The sequence below is a fragment of the Saccostrea cucullata genome, unplaced genomic scaffold (genome assembly GCF_032062105.1).
Source record: "Saccostrea cucullata isolate Sc308-1 unplaced genomic scaffold, CSIRO_AGI_Scuc_v1 ctg356, whole genome shotgun sequence".
Classification (NCBI taxonomy): Eukaryota; Metazoa; Mollusca; class Bivalvia; order Ostreida; family Ostreidae; genus Saccostrea; species Saccostrea cuccullata.
Window position 1 is genome coordinate 1,268,012 of NW_026918279.1, and position 21,802 is coordinate 1,289,813.

The 21,802-nt window shown below is 34.1% G+C and overlaps 2 protein-coding genes across 9 annotated transcripts in view; one reads left to right on the forward strand and one right to left on the reverse strand.

Annotated features, from left to right (window-relative positions):
- LOC134262071 (ATP-dependent translocase ABCB1-like) overlaps positions 1-2,582 on the reverse strand; it is a 54,146-nt gene extending 51,564 nt beyond the window's left edge. The window contains exon 1 of one of the 2 annotated variants that reach the window (XM_062744475.1): positions 2,282-2,582. In XM_062744475.1, the coding sequence (XP_062600459.1) occupies positions 2,282-2,290 (9 nt within the window). In that variant the 5' untranslated portion in view covers positions 2,291-2,582. The remainder of the gene's footprint in view (positions 1-2,281) is intronic. The other variant, XM_062744461.1, reaches the window with a different exon arrangement.
- A 5,158-nt stretch (positions 2,583-7,740) lies between these two features.
- LOC134262028 (ATP-dependent translocase ABCB1-like) overlaps positions 7,741-21,802 on the forward strand; it is a 30,375-nt gene continuing 16,313 nt past the window's right edge. The window contains exons 1-6 of one of the 7 annotated variants that reach the window (XM_062744414.1): positions 7,741-7,853; positions 13,211-13,292; positions 17,625-17,666; positions 19,423-19,574; positions 19,754-19,980; positions 21,113-21,228. In XM_062744414.1, coding sequence (XP_062600398.1) covers positions 13,238-13,292; positions 17,625-17,666; positions 19,423-19,574; positions 19,754-19,980; positions 21,113-21,228 — 592 coding nt within the window. In that variant the 5' untranslated portion in view covers positions 7,741-7,853; positions 13,211-13,237. Of the gene's footprint in view, positions 7,854-11,337; positions 11,359-12,141; positions 12,341-12,669; positions 12,787-13,210; positions 13,293-17,624; positions 17,667-17,991; positions 18,218-19,422; positions 19,575-19,753; positions 19,981-20,022; positions 20,063-21,112; positions 21,229-21,802 lie in introns of those variants that run through there. The other 6 variants (XM_062744425.1, XM_062744409.1, XM_062744420.1 and 3 more) reach the window with 6 other exon arrangements.

Here is a 21,802-nt window from a genome sequence, read left to right on the forward strand (position 1 = left end):
CCCAGTCAGACAGCAAACCCCTGAAATGTGTATGATACAGGAATTACATTTTTTTTCTTTCGGCAAAATAAAGAAAATTCAGCCTGCATTGAAGGAACCCTCAATGATTTTATTTGCCGTTTTCGATATATTCTTAGAGATCTCATATGTAAGTATAACACACAATTGCACAAGTCTGAAACAGCAAGTCATTACTTGCCATTTCCATATCGTTTTTCATAATAGGCCTACACACAACTCAGCTTCCATCATCATTAGGGATGGGTATCGCCAAAAATTTCGTATCGCGATATATCACGATTTTTTCCCACAATATCACGATAATATCATGATATTTTTAAAAGAAGTTTTTACAATGATTTTATATGAAAACTCATTATTTTTCTAAAGAATATGCTAGAAAAACAAAATTTTACTTTCTTGAAATTTATATGTATATAAAATCAATTATGTTTGGACGGTAAGATGCCGTTCTTTTCACTTTTTACATTTTTTTTTACACTTTCTGTAATTGTTATTTGAAAGATTGAACAAATAAATGAATAATTTCTGGACTTTATAATATAAACCAAAAGACCGGTATTTAGGTCTCTGTATCACGATACGTATCACGTTCAGTCTCTATAACGAAGTATCTGGCACTTTTTACATAGTTTGTAACTTGATTCGGTAGACCTAATTTTTGTTTAATCCATGTTCTAGTATCTAATTGTGATTCATGGGTTAAAAATATTACGGAATAAAGTGCCTCTGACGTAGATCCTAAAAATACTTGTTTTTTGGGATTCATTACATGCGCGGATCTAGAGAAGGGGGGGGGGGGTCGACCCCGCCCCCTCCCCTGGAATTGCGGATGTAAATATACGTACTTAAGGTCAAGATCTAGTAAATAAAAGGTGCCTACAGATTTCTTATATTTGAGAAACAAATTCTTTTAGTGATGCTTTATAAATTTAGCTTGGTAATATAAGGTGTTTCGGGGCATAATTTGTAGATAAGACGAAAAATAATATTTTGAACTGTCATTTTCAATGAAAAGTTAAAAAAAAAAAAAAACAGTCATGAATACAGGAGTTTTTTCCATCTCAGACAAAAGAAATGTATCCAGATTGCCTACAGTCTCTCAGAAGAGGGTAATTTGTATGATCTTGGCCTCTTCTTTAAAATAATATTACATTGAATACAAGTATCGGGATTACTTTTCACATGATTTCAAATTGAATCCAATGAAAATACATGTACTTTATTTGTACATAATTCTATTAGATACGTAAAGTACTGGAAATAGAAAGATGAAATTGAAAATGACATCATAATGGATCTACATGTAGCACCAAAGAGATATGAAGTAACGGTCATCTACTAGATCATCCGAAATATCAGAAGATTTCCAGGCTTTTTTTATTTACGATCTTGATATTTTAGTTTTCCTTCCACGTTACACGTTAAATATCAAAATCGCAAGGAAAAAAAAGTCTGGAAAACGTCAGATATTTCGGACTAAAACTAAACTAACCTAAAGAGACCTTGGACCCTGCTTGGAGCTAGTGTATTTTTTTTTTTCAAGAAATTTCTAGTTGGATAATTTTGAAGGTATGGCCCCCCACCCGCGCCCTTTAGAAAAAATCCTTGACCAGCGCCCGCATTAAATGCAATGGGGAAAATCTTAAAATACAGCTGCACAGTACTAACATATATCCAGAAAGTGCAGCAAATATTGAAGAAAAGAATGGTGTGAGTGTAAATTTTTAAATAGTAAGTATATATATAAGGTACATATGTTTTACAGACACCTACCTGTAGATGCACAATGTACATGTATACCTGGTATGCACACTGCACATATATGTACCAGTGTACTCGACGACTACCGTTATAATTTACCCCCCCCCCCCCATTATCATGATTATACACACCCCATTACATGTGAAAATACAGGGAAATCCCTTATCATTTGTTTATAAATAGGCACTGATAGATGCAATTAATTAATATAATAAAAATTATAAAATCCCACAGGATATTGCTATTCTCTATCTATTGAGAATTTTAATACCCCCTTCAAAGAGTATTAAAACGAGTGATCAACTTCTCAATGCAGAATAGATTATTGTAAGTGGACGTACATGCGCACAATAAAAGTTATGTAACAGTGTAACAATCACATTTCTATTCATTTGGTCAGTACGTCATGTACGTGGGTAAATATGTCCCTGCATTTTTTGGGGGCACATTATCAATTAAAATACAAAAATTAAATAAATCAAAGGTATGCACAAACCTCTGACATGCTGATTTATGCAGTGAACGAGTCCTAAAATCCCCAGTGTTACAAAACGATTTTTGATCTCATTCGTACAGTTTGATCACACACTACCATCGGGCTCTGTTGAAATACCCCGTGTCCGGTGTATGGCTAAAGAATCAGTACACAATGTCGATATATTCGCCTTCGCAACACCTAAACTACCGTGTGTACTAGTTTTCAACCCCACTATACTAGAGAGTTTTACGTACTCAGGCGAGTCACCAGCTGTTTAATACGGGTGCCCCTTTAAAGTGTTAATTGAATGCAAATAAAACAATGTCGCCTTAAAATTTATTTAAAGCTGTCTATAATTCAGCGACAAGCAAACATGACCGATGTGTGTATTGAACGCCAGTGGCGGATCCAATGGGGTCCTCTCTTCTTTCTCAATTCCTGTAACAGGCAGTGGCGGATTCAGGATGTATAGCTATTCTCTCAATTCTGTGGTGTCGGATTTAACGTTTTTTTTATTTGTTTCCCCACGAGTCCTCAGACCTGCATGTATAACAATCAGGGATCTAGGATGCAATGTCCCCATATGCAGTCACCAAAATAATTTAAAGTACTATATTTACATTTTGGGGGAAAAGCCCATGAAAAGATCCGTGAATTATTCACAGCAATGACAGGGAAAATTCAAGAGTAATTATCAAAAGAATAGGTACCAGATTCAGAAGAAGGTACCAGACCAGCAATTTTATACTGAATATTAATAAAACTTAAAGCACAAGTTAGAAAATCAACACATATCACTCGATGGATTGTATTTGATATTTATGTGCGACTGACTGGAAATAATTCTCCCATATATGAACATTCATTTGCGTAAATTTATATCATTTATTTAAAGTAATCGAAAGTAATAAAAAAAAAAAAAAAAAAAAAAGATAAGTAAAAAAATCTCTTCGATTAAAGATTAAATACTGTCGATTTCTTCACAAAAGTAATCATTACAATCGATTAAGAATCATCAATTGCAATACGGGTGTGTAAGGTTTTTCAATGTTATTGCAATATATGAATGCAGCGATCATAACAGTTATATTGGTTGAAGTACGATTCAAGGGATTCCACAAAGTATTATAGTTGTGGCGGTCAGCCGAGCTCGATCGCCGGTGGCCAGATAGCTCAGTTGGTAGAGCACCTGACCGGAGTTTAGGGGGCCCGGGTTGAAAATTTAGTCCGCTGCATTTTCTCCTTTCCCGTTACATTTGGTGCCGTGACCAGGATTTGGAATTGACAAGTGAAAGACCTGCCAGGGATGAGCCTGGGTTAGGATCTTTGAGGGACCAAAGACCTTTAAGGAGGGAGGAATATGGCGGTCAGCTGGGTTTGATTACCAGTGGCCAAATAGCTCAGTTGGCAGAGCACCTGACCGTAGTTTCAGGGGGCCCGGAAGTACTGGTCCGCTGCATTTTCTCCTCTCCCGTTACATAGCAATACTCAGATACTGAGAAGGGCACCTCACTGTACGTTATTACAATAGACCGGATTCCTGAGTAGGGACTCTCAATGTAATAACAATACACTGAAAACCTCAATAAGATCCGTCAATGTAATTACAATACACTGAAAACCTCAGTAGGATCCGTCAATGTAATTACAATACTGAGTACACCGAAAACCTCAGTAGGATCCGTCAATGTATAATTACAATACACCTAAAACCTCAGTAGGATCCGTCAATGTAATTACAATACACCGACAACCTCAGTAGGATCCGTCAATGTAATTACAATACACCGACAACCTCAGTAGGATCCGTCAATGTAATTACAATACACCGGAAACCTCAGTAGGATCCGTCAATGTAATTACAATACACCGACAACCTCAGTAGGATCCGTCAATGTAATTACAATACACCGGAAACCTCAGTCGGATCCGTCAATGTAATTACAATACACCGGATTTCTGAGAAGGATCCCTCAATATAATTGCAATACATCGAATCTCCCAATATCGAATATGATTGATAATATACACAAAATTCCTGACCTCATCGAATTGTTAGTTACAGGATTTTTCAAAGCAATCGCAATTATTATATGAAGATTTGTTTAAAGTTCACTTGCTATGTTGTTTCACTCATATTGAAACACAACCACGTGCCGGTGGGGGGCTGCATATAGCTTGTTCTCGACAATATGGCCTATGAGCATGCAGTGAAGGTTCATTTTCGTGCCAGCACCTACTCCGGCTCTATCATAGCAAGCCACGGGTTGTGTATCCATTCTATAATTTGTGGAAATAGAATGGGCACAATTTTCGCTTTCTTGGCTTGCGACGTTACTGCGACGTCAAAGTCCATGCATGTTTTGCTCTAGGAGACCCGAAATAAGCGTCAGATCAAAAAGTAAAATAGGAGGTGCACAATGGCATTATGTAATAAAGAATCTTTGAAAAATATTATTAAATTTCATTCAGTGGTATAGGATGAGTTCAGATAAGAGAGGCACGCATGCGTACCCCCAAAGCGTGACAGATAGACGTACAGACAGACTGACGGACACCGCTATCTCTATATATAGTTAAATTCAGGTATATGTATTATGAGATATAGCATCCTGTATTTAGTATATAAGGATGCTATAACTCATTTGTTACTGTTGTGTGTAATTTGAAAGGTATACAAACCTCCATTACAAATTGAACATAGATCTATATCCTATCCAGTATCTCCTGTCAAATGATGAATTCTTATGTTTGGTATTATGAACATACAGAGGGTTTTTATACTAAAGACAAACTGCAATGATTAAGAATCCATTAGTCATAAGTTTATTGAACAATGTTCCTTTTGGTCTAATATCTAGTACATGCCTTTCGGACTCTTCAGATTTTATTGAAGCTCTCAAAGATATGTTATATATAGCAAAAGCAACGAGGGTACATACGTCTACGTAACATCGCCATTTTTAAATGGAATCGAAAATCCAGTATTCTGAACTTAAATACTGATATACATATACGAGTATATGTTTCTGGCACAGGACCAATACATATATATATATAAACGTCGGATTCGGAGGTTGGGGGTAAACCCCCCACTTTTTTTTTTAACAAAGACATAATTATAGGGATTGAAAATTTGGGTCTATTGAAAGGCCGTTCCCATGCACTGTTTGTTGCAGTATAGAAAAAAAATGATACTGAAAAGAAGATCGATCTCACCCCCATCCCCTACCCACGTGCACCCACCCCCTCGAAATAGGAATTTTTTGCTTGTCAAGTTTTATTTTCTCGTTTGACAAAACAAAATCCACCTAATAACACATATTTCAAAAGTTACACATTTTTCCAGCCAATGTCATTATACGTCTGCATGCATGTTGATTTTTTCGTCAATACGAATATTCCGACACCTGAAGGGTACAATGTTCTGGCCGAAGATTGGGGTGATATATTGTGAGCCCGGTGAAAGATCTCAACCCCCCTTTTCTGTTTGTTTGAATTCCATTGCTAATACATCAAATTCTTTTTGATATAATATATTTAGACATAAAATGTCCGGTAATAATTTTGATTTAATGGACCGGGCGAAATGATTGAAACCTGCAGAACACCATAATATACAGATAAAAGAACACTCTCAAATATTTTTTATGCAAAAATAATTAAATTTAAATATTTTTAAAAAATCCTTAAACGAGCGAAATTCAAATCACGACAAGGCTAAAAATCTTTTACATGCATCTCAACATAACTTTTCTGACTGATTTTTCTGACGGTGAATGTTGTACTTCGGGTGTAGCTATTAGGGTATAAATTTGTCCGTCTGATTCCTCTTATTGTTGAAACCAGATTCATGAAAACCCCAATTTATGAAACAAACACGAGTTAGATTTATTGTACTTTTATATTATAGAATTAGCCAAGAATTAACTTTTACATGAGTTTGGGATGCATCAGCATCGAAGGTCTAATTCCAATTGACTATAATTAAAAACAAAACTTACGTACGTGCTGAACAAGATATAACAAAGTATATATTTGAAATTAAATATAAATTTTCATTTTGTAATTCACATTTAGTAAAGGATTATAAATATGTTAATAATAAATATCAATGACCCCGTTTTTGTTTTAAATTCATGCTTGTCCACGAACTTTACAGACAACCCTCGTACAGGCTGAACAAGATATAACAAAATCATTTTTTTTTTTTTTTGATTAATTAAAAAAAAAGTATTAAAGAAATAAATTAGCAAACATGTTTTAAGTGACTGATGAAACTTCAGTGGCATGCATGTACATAAAAAATGACTTATAGAAGTGGGGTTAGGGTCCATGAACAGAGAACAGAAACATCTAATTATACTGGATCAAAAAAGATGAAGGGGACTGGGCAACTAGCTTTCAATGAAAATGCATTTCATTATGATGATAGTAAATTAAAAGTATAGAAAAAATGGCCTTAACTTTTGAATGAGAAGAGATAGGGATTTCATATTAAATACATGTATGTGTATTATCTGTGATAAGACCCTTCTAAATACACTATGATTTTTGACCTCGTGACTTGACCTTGAGGTTTGACCTTCTTTTAAAAAATTTTAGCCTTGCTCATGACTTTTGAATGAGAAGACATAGGGTTTTCATGTAATGTACGTATTACTTGTGACAATACCTTTCTAAATACACTATGATTTTTGATCTTGTGATCTTGTCCTTTAAGTTTGACCATATTTTAAAAAATGTCATTTTTCCTTATAACTTTTGATTAAGAAGAGATGAGGTTTTCATGATTGATATGTGCAATTCATGTGACAAGATATTTCCGAGCATACTATGATTTTGACCTTAACCTTGACCTTCACGATTGACCTAATTAAAAAAAATCAAATTCGGCAGAGACCTATAGGTCCCTGACTTCGGTGATAACTCAGTTATGAATGACATATGAAAGGGCGTTCAAATTTGACACAATAACCTTTAAAAAAAGACATCTCACACTCAAAGACACCGAAAGCGGGACCACAATTCTTTGAATTTGCTCTTTGTAATTGCATGGGCCTCGGAAGCCAATATTGAAAGTTGGGGGGGGGGGGGCAAATTGAAAGTGGGGGCCGGGGGGGGGGGGGCTAAACCAACAAAAATAGGTCAATCCCTATTTTCAATGCATAGAAATTATCTAACGTTATATTTGCAAAAAAAGTGGGGAGGGGGGCTAAGCCCCTGGCCTTAGCCCCCCCCCCCCCCTCGGTTCCGACGCCTATGAATTGAAACCTTAGTTGTGTTTGTATATATAATTATTTCTATATTATAGAAATCTTAAGACTTTTGTGCCCTCTTCGTGTCTGAAATTCTGAACCACGGGTGTATTTTCATGATATACTTGTAGGCCTACATGTATTTATATATATCTATAGACTCTAGGTCATCGCCCGAAACGTTTTCCGGAATGGATGCGGAACACGCTCCACTCTTGTACGTGTTTTTCAATTTCCGGATATTGCACAAAACAATCTTTGGCGGCATGATCATGATAAAGACAGAGCTGTCAGCAGAATAAATCATTTTTATTGCGACCTTTGAATGAAAGGTGAGTGATATTGTACTCTGCTATGTAACAGACATAAAAATAACCATTATCTCTTGTTTTATTTATTTTATTGCCTAATCATTGCTCTTGACCTGTTTTAATGACCAGTCTGCATGATTGCATAAATGACCATGATGAGTTTTGTATCCTTACATCAAACAAAGAAGTCAAATGCTATGGCATTTACATCATGCGATTTCAATTTCGATTTTTAATCAATGATGTAAATTTCACGATCATCAAGAGCCGAGGTGAACGATTTCTGCTGAAATAATTAACGTATTTCTTCGGAAGATCATACCAGTGTAGATGTCTGCATGCCTGATAAGGTGTTGACAATATTGATCGCAGAAAATTTTTCTCCTTCCCCATTTTTGTATTCCATTATGCACTACATGTTATTAATAATATTGAAATGGTTTGGGCCTTTGATAAAATCGTAAAAAAAAAAAAAAAACCTCTGGAAAATGGCAGGTTATTTCTGACTACTTAGTTGATAGAACACTGGACCAGTGATACAGGTGTTCAGGGTTCGACTTTGAGTGAAGACACTTTAAGAAGGGTGCAATGTATTGGTTTGGACTGTGAATATTGGCCTGGGTTGCTCAGTGGGTAGAGCACCTAACTAATGATAGTCATGCAAGGGTCCAGGGTTTTATTCCAAGTCCAGAAATACATTTTTAGCTCTTCTGAGCCAAAGGCTCAAAGAGCTAATGCTATGGCCATTTGTACGGTGTGCGTCGTGCGGTGTGCGTTAACTTTTTAGATTATGGGCCATAACTTACGAACCCCTTGGCCAATTATTGTCAAATTTGTCACAGGGTATCCTTGGCCCAAGGGCTACCATTTATACTGAAATAAGGGTTGAGACCCTTAAACAAGGGGAGATAATCAGGAAAACAAAACCAAAAGTACTGGTTGCTAAAAAATCTTCTTCTCCAGAACCACTTGGCAGATTTTCACCAAACTTACATACAAGGATCAGGATATGTTGAAGATTAAAAATTGTTCAAGGCATGACCCTGGGGCAAAGGGCGTGGTCTCAAGGTCACTTCAAAGTTGACCTAAATTTACAAATAATAAAAATGTTTATATTTTGCTTACTATTAGGACTAGGATCATCAAATCTTGTAAGTTGATGCATCTCAGGACTTCACATCATGTTAACTCAAAAGTAGGTCACGGTGACCTACTTTTTAAATTTTGTGAGCATTTGTTTTCAAATTGATTTGAAGGCATATTTCGGGCACTTTAAGGCCTATGATCATCAAACTTTGTCAGTTGATGCATCTTGGGTCCTTGAACAACGTCAGCTTAAAAGTAGGTCACCGTGACCTACTTTTTGAACTTTATGACTAATTCTTCTTAAAACATTTAATCCAATTATTTCAGACACTGAGAGGTTTAGAATCATCAAATCTTGTTAATTGATGCATCTTGGGACTTTAAATCATATTTATGAAAAAGTAGGTCACTGTGACCTACTTTTTGAATTTTACAGGCATTTGTTTTCGAATTATTTAAAAGGCATATTTTGATTACCTTCAGACCTAGGATCATCAAACTTGGTCAGCAGATGCATCTTGTGACTCTGAAAAATGTCGACCAAAATATAGGTCACGATGACCTAGTTTCAACATTTTATGGCTATATTTTGGTATCTTAGGTATTTATTGGCTTAGAATCATCAAACTTTGTGAGTTGATGCATCTTGGGTTTTCGGAGAGTAACAAACAAAAAGTAGGTCACGGTGACCTACTTTTGACATTTTATGGCTTTATTTAAGTAATTATGGTACTTATTGGCTTAGAATCATCAAACTTTGTAAGTTGATGCATCTTGGGTTTTCGGAGAATGATGTCCAAAAAGTAGGTCACTGTGACCTACTTTCGACTTCTTATGGCTATATTTTAGTATCTTAGGTATTTATTGGCTTAGAATCATCAAACTTTGTGAGTTGATGCGTCTTGGGTTTTCGGAGAGTGATGACCAAAAAGTAGGTCATGGTGACCTACTTTTGACATTTTATGGCTTTATTTAAGTATCTACGGTACTTATTGGCTTAGAATCATCAAATTTTGTAAGTTGATGCATCTTGGGTTTTCGGAGAATGATGTCAAAAAAGTAGGTCACTGTGACCTACTTTCGACATTTTATGGCTTTATTCAAGTATCTCTGGTAATAACTGGTTTAGAATCACTAAACTTTGTTTGTTGATACATCTTTGGTTTTTAGAGAATGTCGATCAGAAAGTAGGTCATGGTGACCTACTTTTGAATATCTCAGGTACTGTTTGGCTTAGAATCATCAAACTTTGTCAGTTGATGTATCTTGGGTTTTCAAAGAATGTAGACAAAAAGGTAGGTCATGGTGACCTACTTTTAAATATCTCAAATACTTATTGGCTTAGAATCTTCAATCTTTGTTTATTAATGCATCTTGAGTCCTCAGAAAATTTCAATCTTAATATAGGTCACTGTGATGTACTTATGGTTTTTTATAGCTTTATTATTAAAAATATTTTCAGTCATTATTGGCTAAAAATCATCAAACTTTGTCATTTGATGCAACTTGGGTCTTAGGATACTTAAGGTTAGAGGCTTCAAATAGAAGTGATAGATTGTACAATTCATCAGAAGAGCGATTCAAGGCCCTTGGGCCTCTTGTCTCATTTAATGTTATAAAAATATAACCCTTTTGTCTCTTTAAGCTGTTTTTAAATATATATATTTTTGTCTGATACATAAAGAGAGCAGGCTTGAAACTTTTCTTGTCATCTGCCTCACCTTGCTTAAACTTAAATTACTGGTAGTTTGCATGATTATTTATCAAAAGCATAACAAAATACGGAATGTAAATATGACTACATCAAATTCTTCCTTTTCATTTCTTTTTACATTTGATTTAATACAGCATATTTTTATGTGCGATCAATTTGTTAATATTTTAAGTTACTCACATCTAAGGGAAATTCTGTTGGTGTGCACCATCTGCTCATGAAATATTACGGTCATTACCTGTAACTTTCTTATGTATGGTATAAACTAACTATTACCTTATTTATGTCAAACTTGATAGAAGTCTGATGAGGAGTTAAGGAGTGAACATAATGTACATTCTTTCATTATGTATGTCAAAGAGTTTTAAAAAAGCCATTTATAAAAATTGTCACATATTAATCCCATGGGTTAGAAAGTTAATGATCAAAGAATTTATGAAGTGATTGGTATTGCAGTCAAGGGAGCTAACTTTTGAATGCTTGAAATCCACTTGCTGGCCTACTTTGATATTTATAGACATTGCTCAGTCTTTGCTACTTGAGTCATATAAAGTCTCTCATCAATTCTTGTTATCAGAGGGTTGGAGTAAAATTGTTATCTCATATTGGTTCTTTATTATGCATGTTTTTATTGTGTCTAGCAGTGAGTCAGCGATAGGCTCTATATAAAGTATAGACTGTACCAGGCATAAATATTCATTATTCAATTAACAGAAAAGCTATCAGGTATGGTTGTATAAAAAGAAATTCATTATTGTTCATTGGAAAAAAAATCCTGTATTAACACAGATATTTCTATGCCCACCCCCTCCTCCTTCCCCAATTGATCTTTTTCTCTCCTAGGATCATGAGGATGTGTCACGATATTAATTTGTAAACTAGGGATTTTTTCAGATATTGTTGATGACACTCTATATAAGTATTCATTGATCATTTCATAGTAGTAGTGATCACACCAGGCTTTGTGATTTCTCAAGTTCATTGTCCAAGTGTGTTTGCACAATTAATATCCGTAATTAGGCATGTATCTTCTCATATCCTATTTAGAAATAAAATGTTATTAATCATTTAATGATACATGTATGGCAAAAAATAATGTCCTTCTGTTATATTTGTATATTTGTCAGCATTATAAAGTTGTTACTGAGGATGATTGACGTGTATATATGTCTCCTGATGTAAATAAATGATATAACTGGGAAGCTTACAAGGGCAAGAATCATTCATGATTTGGAACTTCCATATTCACTCAACAATAATTAACAAAAAGATAATTACTCATAGCAATATTCCCGGATCCAAAATATCCATGTGAGATTGCCTGATAAAACTGCTATGTTATATATTAATATGTGCATATGTCACAGCTCTTTCAATTAACTACAAGTTCATCTAACTACAATCTTGTATATCCAAGATATGTACAGGAAATAAAATTCGTTAGTTTGAAAGATTTCAACAGGTGGATATATAAACCTTGTGTAAAATTGAATCACATTTGTTATACGAAACACAAATCATTAATGCTGAGTTCTGAGGATATTATAGCCATATAAGGACACGATTACAATTACAGATGGGTTTGTTTGAACAAGCAGCTCCTAAAACCAGATAACGGGTTAAGTAATTCACCTGTAATAGGTGACTTCTTCACCTGTGTACAATCAGGTTATACTTTGGTCTGGAGAATATTTCTCTGCACAATCAGGTAGTATCTTTTTACACAAGCATTTGTAATTGTATGTTTTTTTGCATTGTAATTAAAGAAGATATTAAAAATTTCTTCAATTTTGCCTGTGTGTAAAAATTTACATGATCCTATTCAACGTGTATCATGTTGTAAGTGTATGATGTGTAAATATGTATCATCCGTATGTTATAATTTGTTATAATGTATAGCACTTATCACTGCTTGTTATGTATCAATGAATAGACATTTCTCTGATATCAGTATATTAAAGGTTAATATCGAGAACTGTGACCTAGCTGTATAGCTATAGGGATCCTGGTAATTATTTATATTCTGTGTTATGTAGGAGGTACACTCTGGAACTCCGTTAGGATTCTGATAGGCTTGTTTAAATAAAGGGATTGAGTTATGTACATTCACATTCGTAGAATTTTTCAGAATTGGATTTGGTTTATATTAGAAAGGTATGGCCGCTTTGGAAAGTTATTAAATGAATGTGAAAGAGTTTAGCAGTATTCAATTTTTTGAGAATGAAATTATGAATTTGCTTATACAAATGTAGTACTTATGCACTTCTTATTAAACAGAAATGAAACTTGGGAGCAAATTTTATTTGGTCTGGCATTTTGTTCATGTTCTTTGCCCCAACATTAGAAATTGGCTTGAACAAACTCAAATGAAGTTTATATTTTGTTGTATCTTGAGCTGATGGTCAAAGCTTAAGAGAAGGTCAAACATCAAGGTTAAAGGTCAAGGTCAGAGGAACTGGCCTAAATACAGTTTAGAATCAAACATCAAGGATAGAGGTCAAATGCATCTTCAGTAATTATTTTTTTTTTATAATATGACCTTATTCTATGAATTAATTTTGTTCTGGTATTTTTGTAGAGATAACCTGGTGCATTTGTACTTAAGATGTCGGGGAAGCCCCAGCTGATTGGCTACACGCCGACCTCCAACGAGGGGTCAGGTAAGGTCGAAGTGAAGACTGACGATTATCGTCTATAAATAATAATACAGGTAGTACACATATCATTTGATAAATTGATAGCAACTCATTATGACTATAATTTTTAAGAAAAACAAGCTAGAGCATCACACTGAAAAAATATGAACTTTCTAGGAAGCAAGGTATATTATAAAACCTTTGAACATCAGTTAGAGTGGATGTCTTTCCCAGAGTTAATACAATTTCTTCAGGTGAATGACTGTCATTTGCTGACTATGGTTAAAAATTAGATGATTTTAGGACATGTACACCTTGCATCTTTCCTAAAAATAGAAATATCATAACTGAAGAGCAATTTCCTGCTCAATATTTGGGAATTTGCAGGAGTGGTTAAATAAAAAGTGCTTCTTTTGCTGATTATGGTCAAAAGATAAGACAATTTGGGACACCTTGCATCTTTCCTAAACATAGAAATATCGTAAATCCTGATCTGCAATAAAGAATAATTTCCTGCTTATTGTGCGGAAATGCAGGAGTGGGGCAATAAAAAGTGCATTGAGGAGTTATTATTTAGAACGATAAACTGGAGCTCTCGATATGCTCTGGTGACTGGCTGAAATTTCCCGACCTTATATCAGAAGATTACTCTGGTCATCCCGCTGTTATCCGAGCCTGTTATTTGATGCTTACTGTATAATTATTTGCTGTCACAGCCAGATTTTTATTCACAACTTTGATATTTTTATACCCAGGTAGATTGACTTCCTTTAACATGTTTAAATTGTTTGGAAACTTATAGCTATCTCATTACAAAAGTGTTTATCTAGCAAAGCTAACTTAGAAAAAATAAAATAATAAATACATATTGTACTGGAATATTAAATGAAGTTAATTTTTTAAAGGGGGTGGGGGTGCGTCTTTCTCTTAATTATAGTACCAACACAGTTAACTTATGAAGTTATTCAGAGACATTTTTTAAATGATTTTATTTACCTCCTCTAGATTGAAGAATTTCTAATGGACGTTAACCTTACCGACAGGATGTGTGTATTTGATAAATAAACAAAATGTTATTTCATGCTGGCCTCAGTGACAAAATTTAAATAATTTAATTTCTCACATCAAGGGCATTTTATATAAAAAATATATATATACCTCAGTGGTTGTGCAGAAAATCTTTAAGATGAATCAATAAATCAGTATTTTAAATCAGTTGATGCATTCATACATAAATTTTCATCATAAACAGTTTTGAGGTGATTAAACTCTAAATGGCAGTGCAGGGTTTCCATGCAGTGTCTCAAGTCTGTCTGTTTGTCAGTAAACTTTGAACAAAAAAAGGGGTGGGTGAAAAAAAAAGTTTAAACATTCCCAGTTAATACGTGCATATATTAATATAGATTTCTTTGTTTGTTTTGGGTCTAAGATGTCAATGACTCATCTGCATGTCCTTATTTCTTGTATTAATAGAAATACTTCTACTGCATGCAAAAATTTAATAGAATCTATCATTTAGCATGTAAAGCAAGAAAATTTTACGCAGTAAATTAACCGTGTGTACTAGCATTTAAGTTTAATTCATTTGTCTGTCGATTTTTTTCTTTCAACCCTGAATTTCCTATACTTACCTGCTCAGGTGTAAAAGAACAAGGTCACATTTCAGGGTATTGGACACAGACAACGAGATGTTCATTTTAAAACCTTGTTTACTTCGATCAAGTTCTAAATATATTAGCACCCCACGTGGGTATATTTACGTATACCTGTAATTATTCAGCATCAAGAAATTGAGCTTCACCAAATCCTCTCGCTGAAAATTTGTGAAACCTGTTCCAGCTGTTTGTATACCTTGAACTGTTTTGGTGTATGTGTACTAAACTACTCAAAGCCGTTTTAAGTGATTGATGAAATCCGTGGGTATTTTGCATAATCATTCAGATTTTGCATACTTCTGGGAAATTTGAATCCATCAGTGCTTAGTAGTGTTAAGGATTGGGAATACATGGGACCATTTTAAGAACGAACAGCAGTATGGAGAGTAAGTAGAATTTTTTTTTCAGCAAAGCAACCATTGATGAGACGAACTTTAATAAATAGGTATTGATCTTTTTTAATATGAATTGAGGTCAGGCTCTTGTTATTATAAACAAAAAAGTCGTCTTGTCTAAGGAAAGTGTGGTTTTGTTTATAAATTACATAGATAAGATGGGGGGATTCTAAGGAAAGATTTGCTGTTTGTCTGCTGGAGGAGGTTGCTGAATATAATAATGTAAACAAAAGATAAAGGATGTGACAGGCAATGTGTGCCTTCATTTTAATCAATAAAGATTGGCACTTTTCTCTCTGTACTCTTATAAGTGTCAGGTTCCTGTTGAAAAGAATGGGAAGAAAATATTATCTTGCGACCCTTGTCAACATTATAGAATTCCCTCAAAGGGAGGTAAATGAACTCTGTCAAACTTTTAGGGTGCATGAATAACACAAAGGATTCTGAATTTGATCTGTCAAATAATTTCAGCTGCTGTGCATTGTCACTAATAACTGCTTGTCTTCAGGGAAAAAAAATTGGTTCGCTCAAACATAAAAATTGTAAAAGCTACTAAAAACTAATAGGTTTGCATGTATAGCTTCTCTATTTGACTCACTATCATTATGATTTTTTGTATGATTTTGTAGAATTTCATGAACCATTTCTACGAATCTACATGTAGATCTTTTTATTTCAGTTTTCTTACAATGTATGTACATGTGTTTGTTGAATTCTAGCTGCTTGTGATGGTGTAAATGTTGCATGCTTGGTGATTTTTAGCTCTACTGGTCAGAGACCAGAAGAGCTTATGTGATAGTAATGCGTCCGGCGTCCGTCCGTCTGTCTGTCTGTCTGTCTGTCTGTCCGTCTGTCTGTCCGTCTGTCTGTAAACAATTTTTCAAAACGCTACTCCTCCTACATTTTTAGTCTGATTTCAATATTACTTGGCACACAAGTAGACTACATTAAGATACATAGAATAGTGCATCGGTTTTTGATTTCGATGAACGGTGTTGCCATGGTTACTAAAAATAGAATTTTCTGTGAAATTCCTTAAAAACACTACTCCTTCTACAGTTTTGGTCTGTTTTCAATATAACTTGGCACACAAGTAGACTACACTACGATACATAGAATAGTGCATCAGTTTTTGATTTCGATGAACGGTGTTGCCATGGTTACTAAAAATAGAATTTTCTGTGAAATTCCTTAAAAACGCTACTCCTTCTACAGTTTTGGTCTGATTTCAATATAACTTGGCACACAAGTAGACTACACTAAGATACATAGAATAGTGCATCAGTTTTTGATTTCGATGAATGGTGTTGCCATGGTTACTAAAAATAGAATTTTCTGTGAAATTCCTTAAAAACGCTACTCCTTCTACAGTTTTGGTCTGATTTCAATATAACTTGGCACACAAGTAGACTACACAAAGAAACATAGAATAGTGCATCGGTTTCTAATTTTGATGAACGGTGTTGGCATGGTTACTAAAAATAGAATTTTCTGTGAAATTCTTTAAAAACACTACTCCTTCTACAGTTTTGGTCTGATTTCAATATAACTTGGCACACAAGTAGACTACACTAAGATACATAGAATAGTGCATCGGTTTTTGATTTCGATGAACTTTGTTGCCATGGTTACTAAAAATAGAATTTTCTGTGAAATTCCTTTAAAACGCTACTCCTTCTACAGTTTTGGTCTGATTTCAATATAACTTGGCACACAAGTAGACTACACTAAGATACATAGAATAGTGCATCGGTTTTTGATTTTGTTGAACGGTGTTGCCATGGTTACTAAAAATAGAATTTTCTGTGAAATTCCTTAAAAACACTACTCCTTCTACAGTTTTGGTCTGAATTCAATATAACTTGGCACACAAGTAGACTACACAAAGATACATAGAATAGTGCATCAGTTTTTAATTTTGATGAACGGTTTTGCCATGGTTACTAAAAATAGAATTTTCTGTGAAATTCTTTAAAAACGCTACTCCTTCTACAGTTCTGGTCTGATTTCAATATAACTTGGCACACAAGTAGACTACACTAAGATACATAGAATAGTGCATCTGTTTCTGATTTCGATTAACGGTATTACCATGGTTACTAAAAATAGAATTTTCTGTGAAATTCCTTAAAAACGCTACTCCTTCTACAGTTCTAGTTTGATTTCAAAATAGGTTGGCACACAAGTAGACTACACAAAGATACATAAAATAGTGCAATGGTTTTTGATAAGTACAAACCAGTAGAGCTACAGTCTCGACAGAGACTTCTGGTTCATGTTTCTTTTATTTGCATGGCTTAATGAAGGCAAAAACAGCATGGAAATGAATGGAAAAGGTGCTGGAAAAGGTAAGGAAGAAGTCACATGTCATCCTTAACTACCCTTAACCTAACACGGGGGTGGATCCATGAATTCAATCATCATATTGTTATTAAGATCGAGATTTGGTCCAATCTTCATTCGGACTCCTTTCCCTTCTCAAGAACTTTTCATTAAAACTATTGTTTTTGGTTCTCTCTCTTTTTCTTGCCCCCCTCTCTCTTTCTCTCACTCTCTCTCTCTTGCTCTATCTTATCATACAATTTTTAAAAATATTTTTGCAGATGTACCGGGTAGGTAATGATAATCGCTACATGTACATGTATATTTTTTGAAAACATTATGCAAGTATTCTAAAACATTCAGTGATAAGAATTCGTAAAATTTTCAATGTGTATGTTAGTGTATTGGGGTGTAGTTGAAATTCCTAGACACACAGGTATGTTTCTGGATCAGAATCGATACACACACAGGAAATGGGTGCCTGCCATATCTCACATATGTACGACAGGTATCTCCCTGCTAGGGTATGTGAAGAATGGTCAGGTGTAAAAAAGGGAAATGAAAAATTCTGTCAGAGGTTTGAATGTTTTTATTATAGAGATTTAATTCAATTAAAAGTTGACATTCTTTAAATTTCAAAAGGAAATCAGCTTTTAGGAGTTCTGCTGGCTCCGGGGTTTTACAGTTTTGTATACCCTGCCTTTGAGAAAAAAAAAAACTCTGTCTATAACTAAGGAACATAAATTCTTTTGGCTACCATTCTTCTTTTTTAATTAACAATTATTAACTATTTTTTCTCTTTTACAGCTAAAAGTTTAATTTTAAGTTTTATGAATTAGAGTCCTATTTAAAATTATACCTTTTGAATATCACCTTTTACAAGCAAATAATACAGAATTCAGTCAGTGATTTTGTAAAAACATTATAAAACAGGAATTCTATACACTGATTGTGTAACGTGGTGCAATCTTACACCATGTGTCTACGAGGGCATTGTCCCGGTATTTAAACTCTAGGTCACAGTACTAGATATTGAACGCATTGAATGTATTTGAAGAATTCGGTCACATGACTAAATAAGGTAATGATTTTTTTCCTGTTCAGTTGCGATAACTGACAAGGAAAATAAGATAATGATAGAAGAAAATCTTTATTTATTTCACCTTTTAAAATAATTATTATAGGATTCAATTCATGCATGTGGTCTCTTTAAAAGATGAATTAAATGAAAAAAGATAAGGGGTACCAGTTTAATACAATGCCTTTTTAAATGTTTTATAATTTATTAACTATAAGGACATATTCATTTTTATTACCCGGGGTGGGGTGGGGGTACATAGGAATCAGCTTATTAGCATTTTAATTATTTTAAAAATACATTTTTAAATATAATTGCTAGATATTTATATTATAAGGAATCAATAATTAAATCATGAATCTCTAAGATAAGACTTTGTTCGTTGTCATTGTCCCTTAATTTATTTATAGGTATTAATAATATAAACTTGAAATTCATAAAATTATTTAGATTAAAAAGCTTAAATCCTGTTTATGAACAAGAATTGAAAAAAGGTTCGATCAGTTTATGTGTGTAAATCCCCCAAAATAAATTATTATGCATTGTTGTGAAAGACTAAGATAATTCAAGCAGTGAATCTTGAAGAAATAAACAATAAATTATGACACTACATCAAAGAAATGTTAAAAAATGTTTAAGTTTCTTGAAATCTGTTAGAATTATGTCATTGATGTTTTAATAAGGAGATATAACTTGTATTGTAGATTCTGAGGGAGAGGGGGAGTTGGCCGTTAATGGTCGCCCAGCAACAGCGTCCACAGTGGACATGGACAAAGTGGAAATTAAAACGGGCAAAGATGACGAGAAAGAAAAAGAGAAGAAAGAACCCCAGAAAATGGTCGGCACTTGTGAAATCGTAAGTGTGGACTTCAACGTTCTACCCGATAGAATTCTACTTGGAAATACATATGTTATTTTGTAAATTATAAACTACCGTGTAAGCAGAAATTTTAGGAAGGATTAATTTAGCATATTTAGAGTGGAGTTTAAGATCACTTAAAGTCGTAATAATGCATGTTGTTCTTTTCTTACTAGTTTAAGTATGCAGACTGTTTGGATGTGTTTCTGATGTTCCTGGGATCGTTCTGTGCCCTGTGTCATGGCGCCGCCCTGCCTTGTATGATCATCGTGTTCGGGAATATGATTGACACCTTCGTGGAGTCGGGAAAGCTCCAGTATTTCCTCCAAAGCCTGAATTCTACTTACTTACAATCCCAGGGACTCAGTGTAGAAGGTATCATCAAGGATCCAAAAATTCTGCAGTGAGTATATTGTACATATCTGAATGTTAAAGGGTTAGGGACTAAGTGTAGAAAGTATCATCAAGAATCCTAAAATTCTACAGTGAGTAATCTATATGCATGATATGTCAGGGGCCGGTTTTCAAAAGAACTTAGGACTATACCAAATACTTCAGATGACTGTAAAAGTTAGCAAAATTGATAATTCTCCTTGAAATTTTTTGTGTAATATTTTACCACATTTCTTTTAAGAACTTTAAAATTATTTATGGTATAAAGTTAATTCAAAAGTTATATGAAGAATTAATTTTGGTCTTAAGTCATAAGTCCTTTTGTAAAACGGGCCCCTGAATGTTAAAGTGTTCGGACTAAGTGTAGAAAATATCAGAAGAATCCCAAAATTCTTCAATGAGCACTGAAATCATTGTTCAAAGGGGGGGGGGGGGGTCAGTGTTCATGGGTAATCAAAATTTGACTGGTTCTTAGGGGGATGTCATTTTGTAGGAGACCTGCATGTTTTATAAAGAGAAATAAATTTACCTTGAAAATGTTATGTTTCATGTTCATGGGAACCTAGTTAATTGGAAGTTAAGGGCTACTCATAAAATCCACAAACATACTGTATATCACTTTTTATTTGCGAGAACTTTATTTTTGCGTAATTATGCGAGAGAGTGTGCTCGCGAAAATTTAATTCTCGCGTATAAAAGTATTTCTTAGGATAATATAGAGCAAGAACCACAATTCGTGAAAATTTTGCCTTGCTTAGCAAGAGTCAATGACTATCTCGCGAAAATAAGGCGTCGCGAAAATATAGCACTTGATCTACAGTAGATTCCCAACAAACGATGATCCTATAGTATATATATCTTACATGCCTGAATGTTGAACTGTTAGGAAATGCTGCAGTTTGTATGCCTGTACTAAGTCTTACAGATCGCTCTATGAAGCACTTGTGTGCACTAATTCTTGTTAAGTTCGAAGTAAAAAAAGAAAATTTTTTGTTTATTTTTTTATGATGATCACACTATAATAAGTCAAATTAATCACACTCCAGCCTGCTTTTACAAACTTTTCGTGATGTGATATCTGTTAACTTTTTCATATCTGTTTTCATCGTCAAAACTGATTGAACCTCTGTGTTTGATTTTAGGCCACATTTGTCAAACTTGACAACATATTACAACGTAACAGACTTCTCAATTTACAACAATTCCATACAGTATGATTTGTTGGACACTATGACAGAATTTGCTGTTTATTATATAGGTAAGTAAAAATAAAAGATATTAAAATCTTGTGTTGATACATTATTGAATAAAAAAACCAACATATTTCATTAAATTGAAAGATAATTTAATAGTTATTCATACAATAACATTGTAGACAAAAGCTACGGTGTAATTTCCATTTTATTGGAACCAACATGTTTTCTCTGCAGTGCCATACAGAGAAAACCAGTGGGTTCCAACATTGCATTATATTGGATAGGAAGAAATGTACAAATGCATGTATGCATTATGTATGAAATATTTTTTTTAATTATACCCCCCGCAAACGAAGTTTAGGGGGGGTATATTGGAATCACCATGTCCGTCTGTCCGTCTGTCCGTCTGTCTGTCTGTCTGTAGACGAGATTTTGTCCGGACTATTACTCAGAAACTATTGGAAGGATTGGTCTGAAAATTTGTACAAATATTATTCATCGTATGAAGTTGTGCACCTGATATTTTCATCTTGATTCGATTATTATTTTGAATTTTACAGGTGTTTTTTCATTTTTATTTTATGGTTTTGTCCAGACCGTTTCTCAGAAACTATTGCAAGGATTAATCTGAAAATT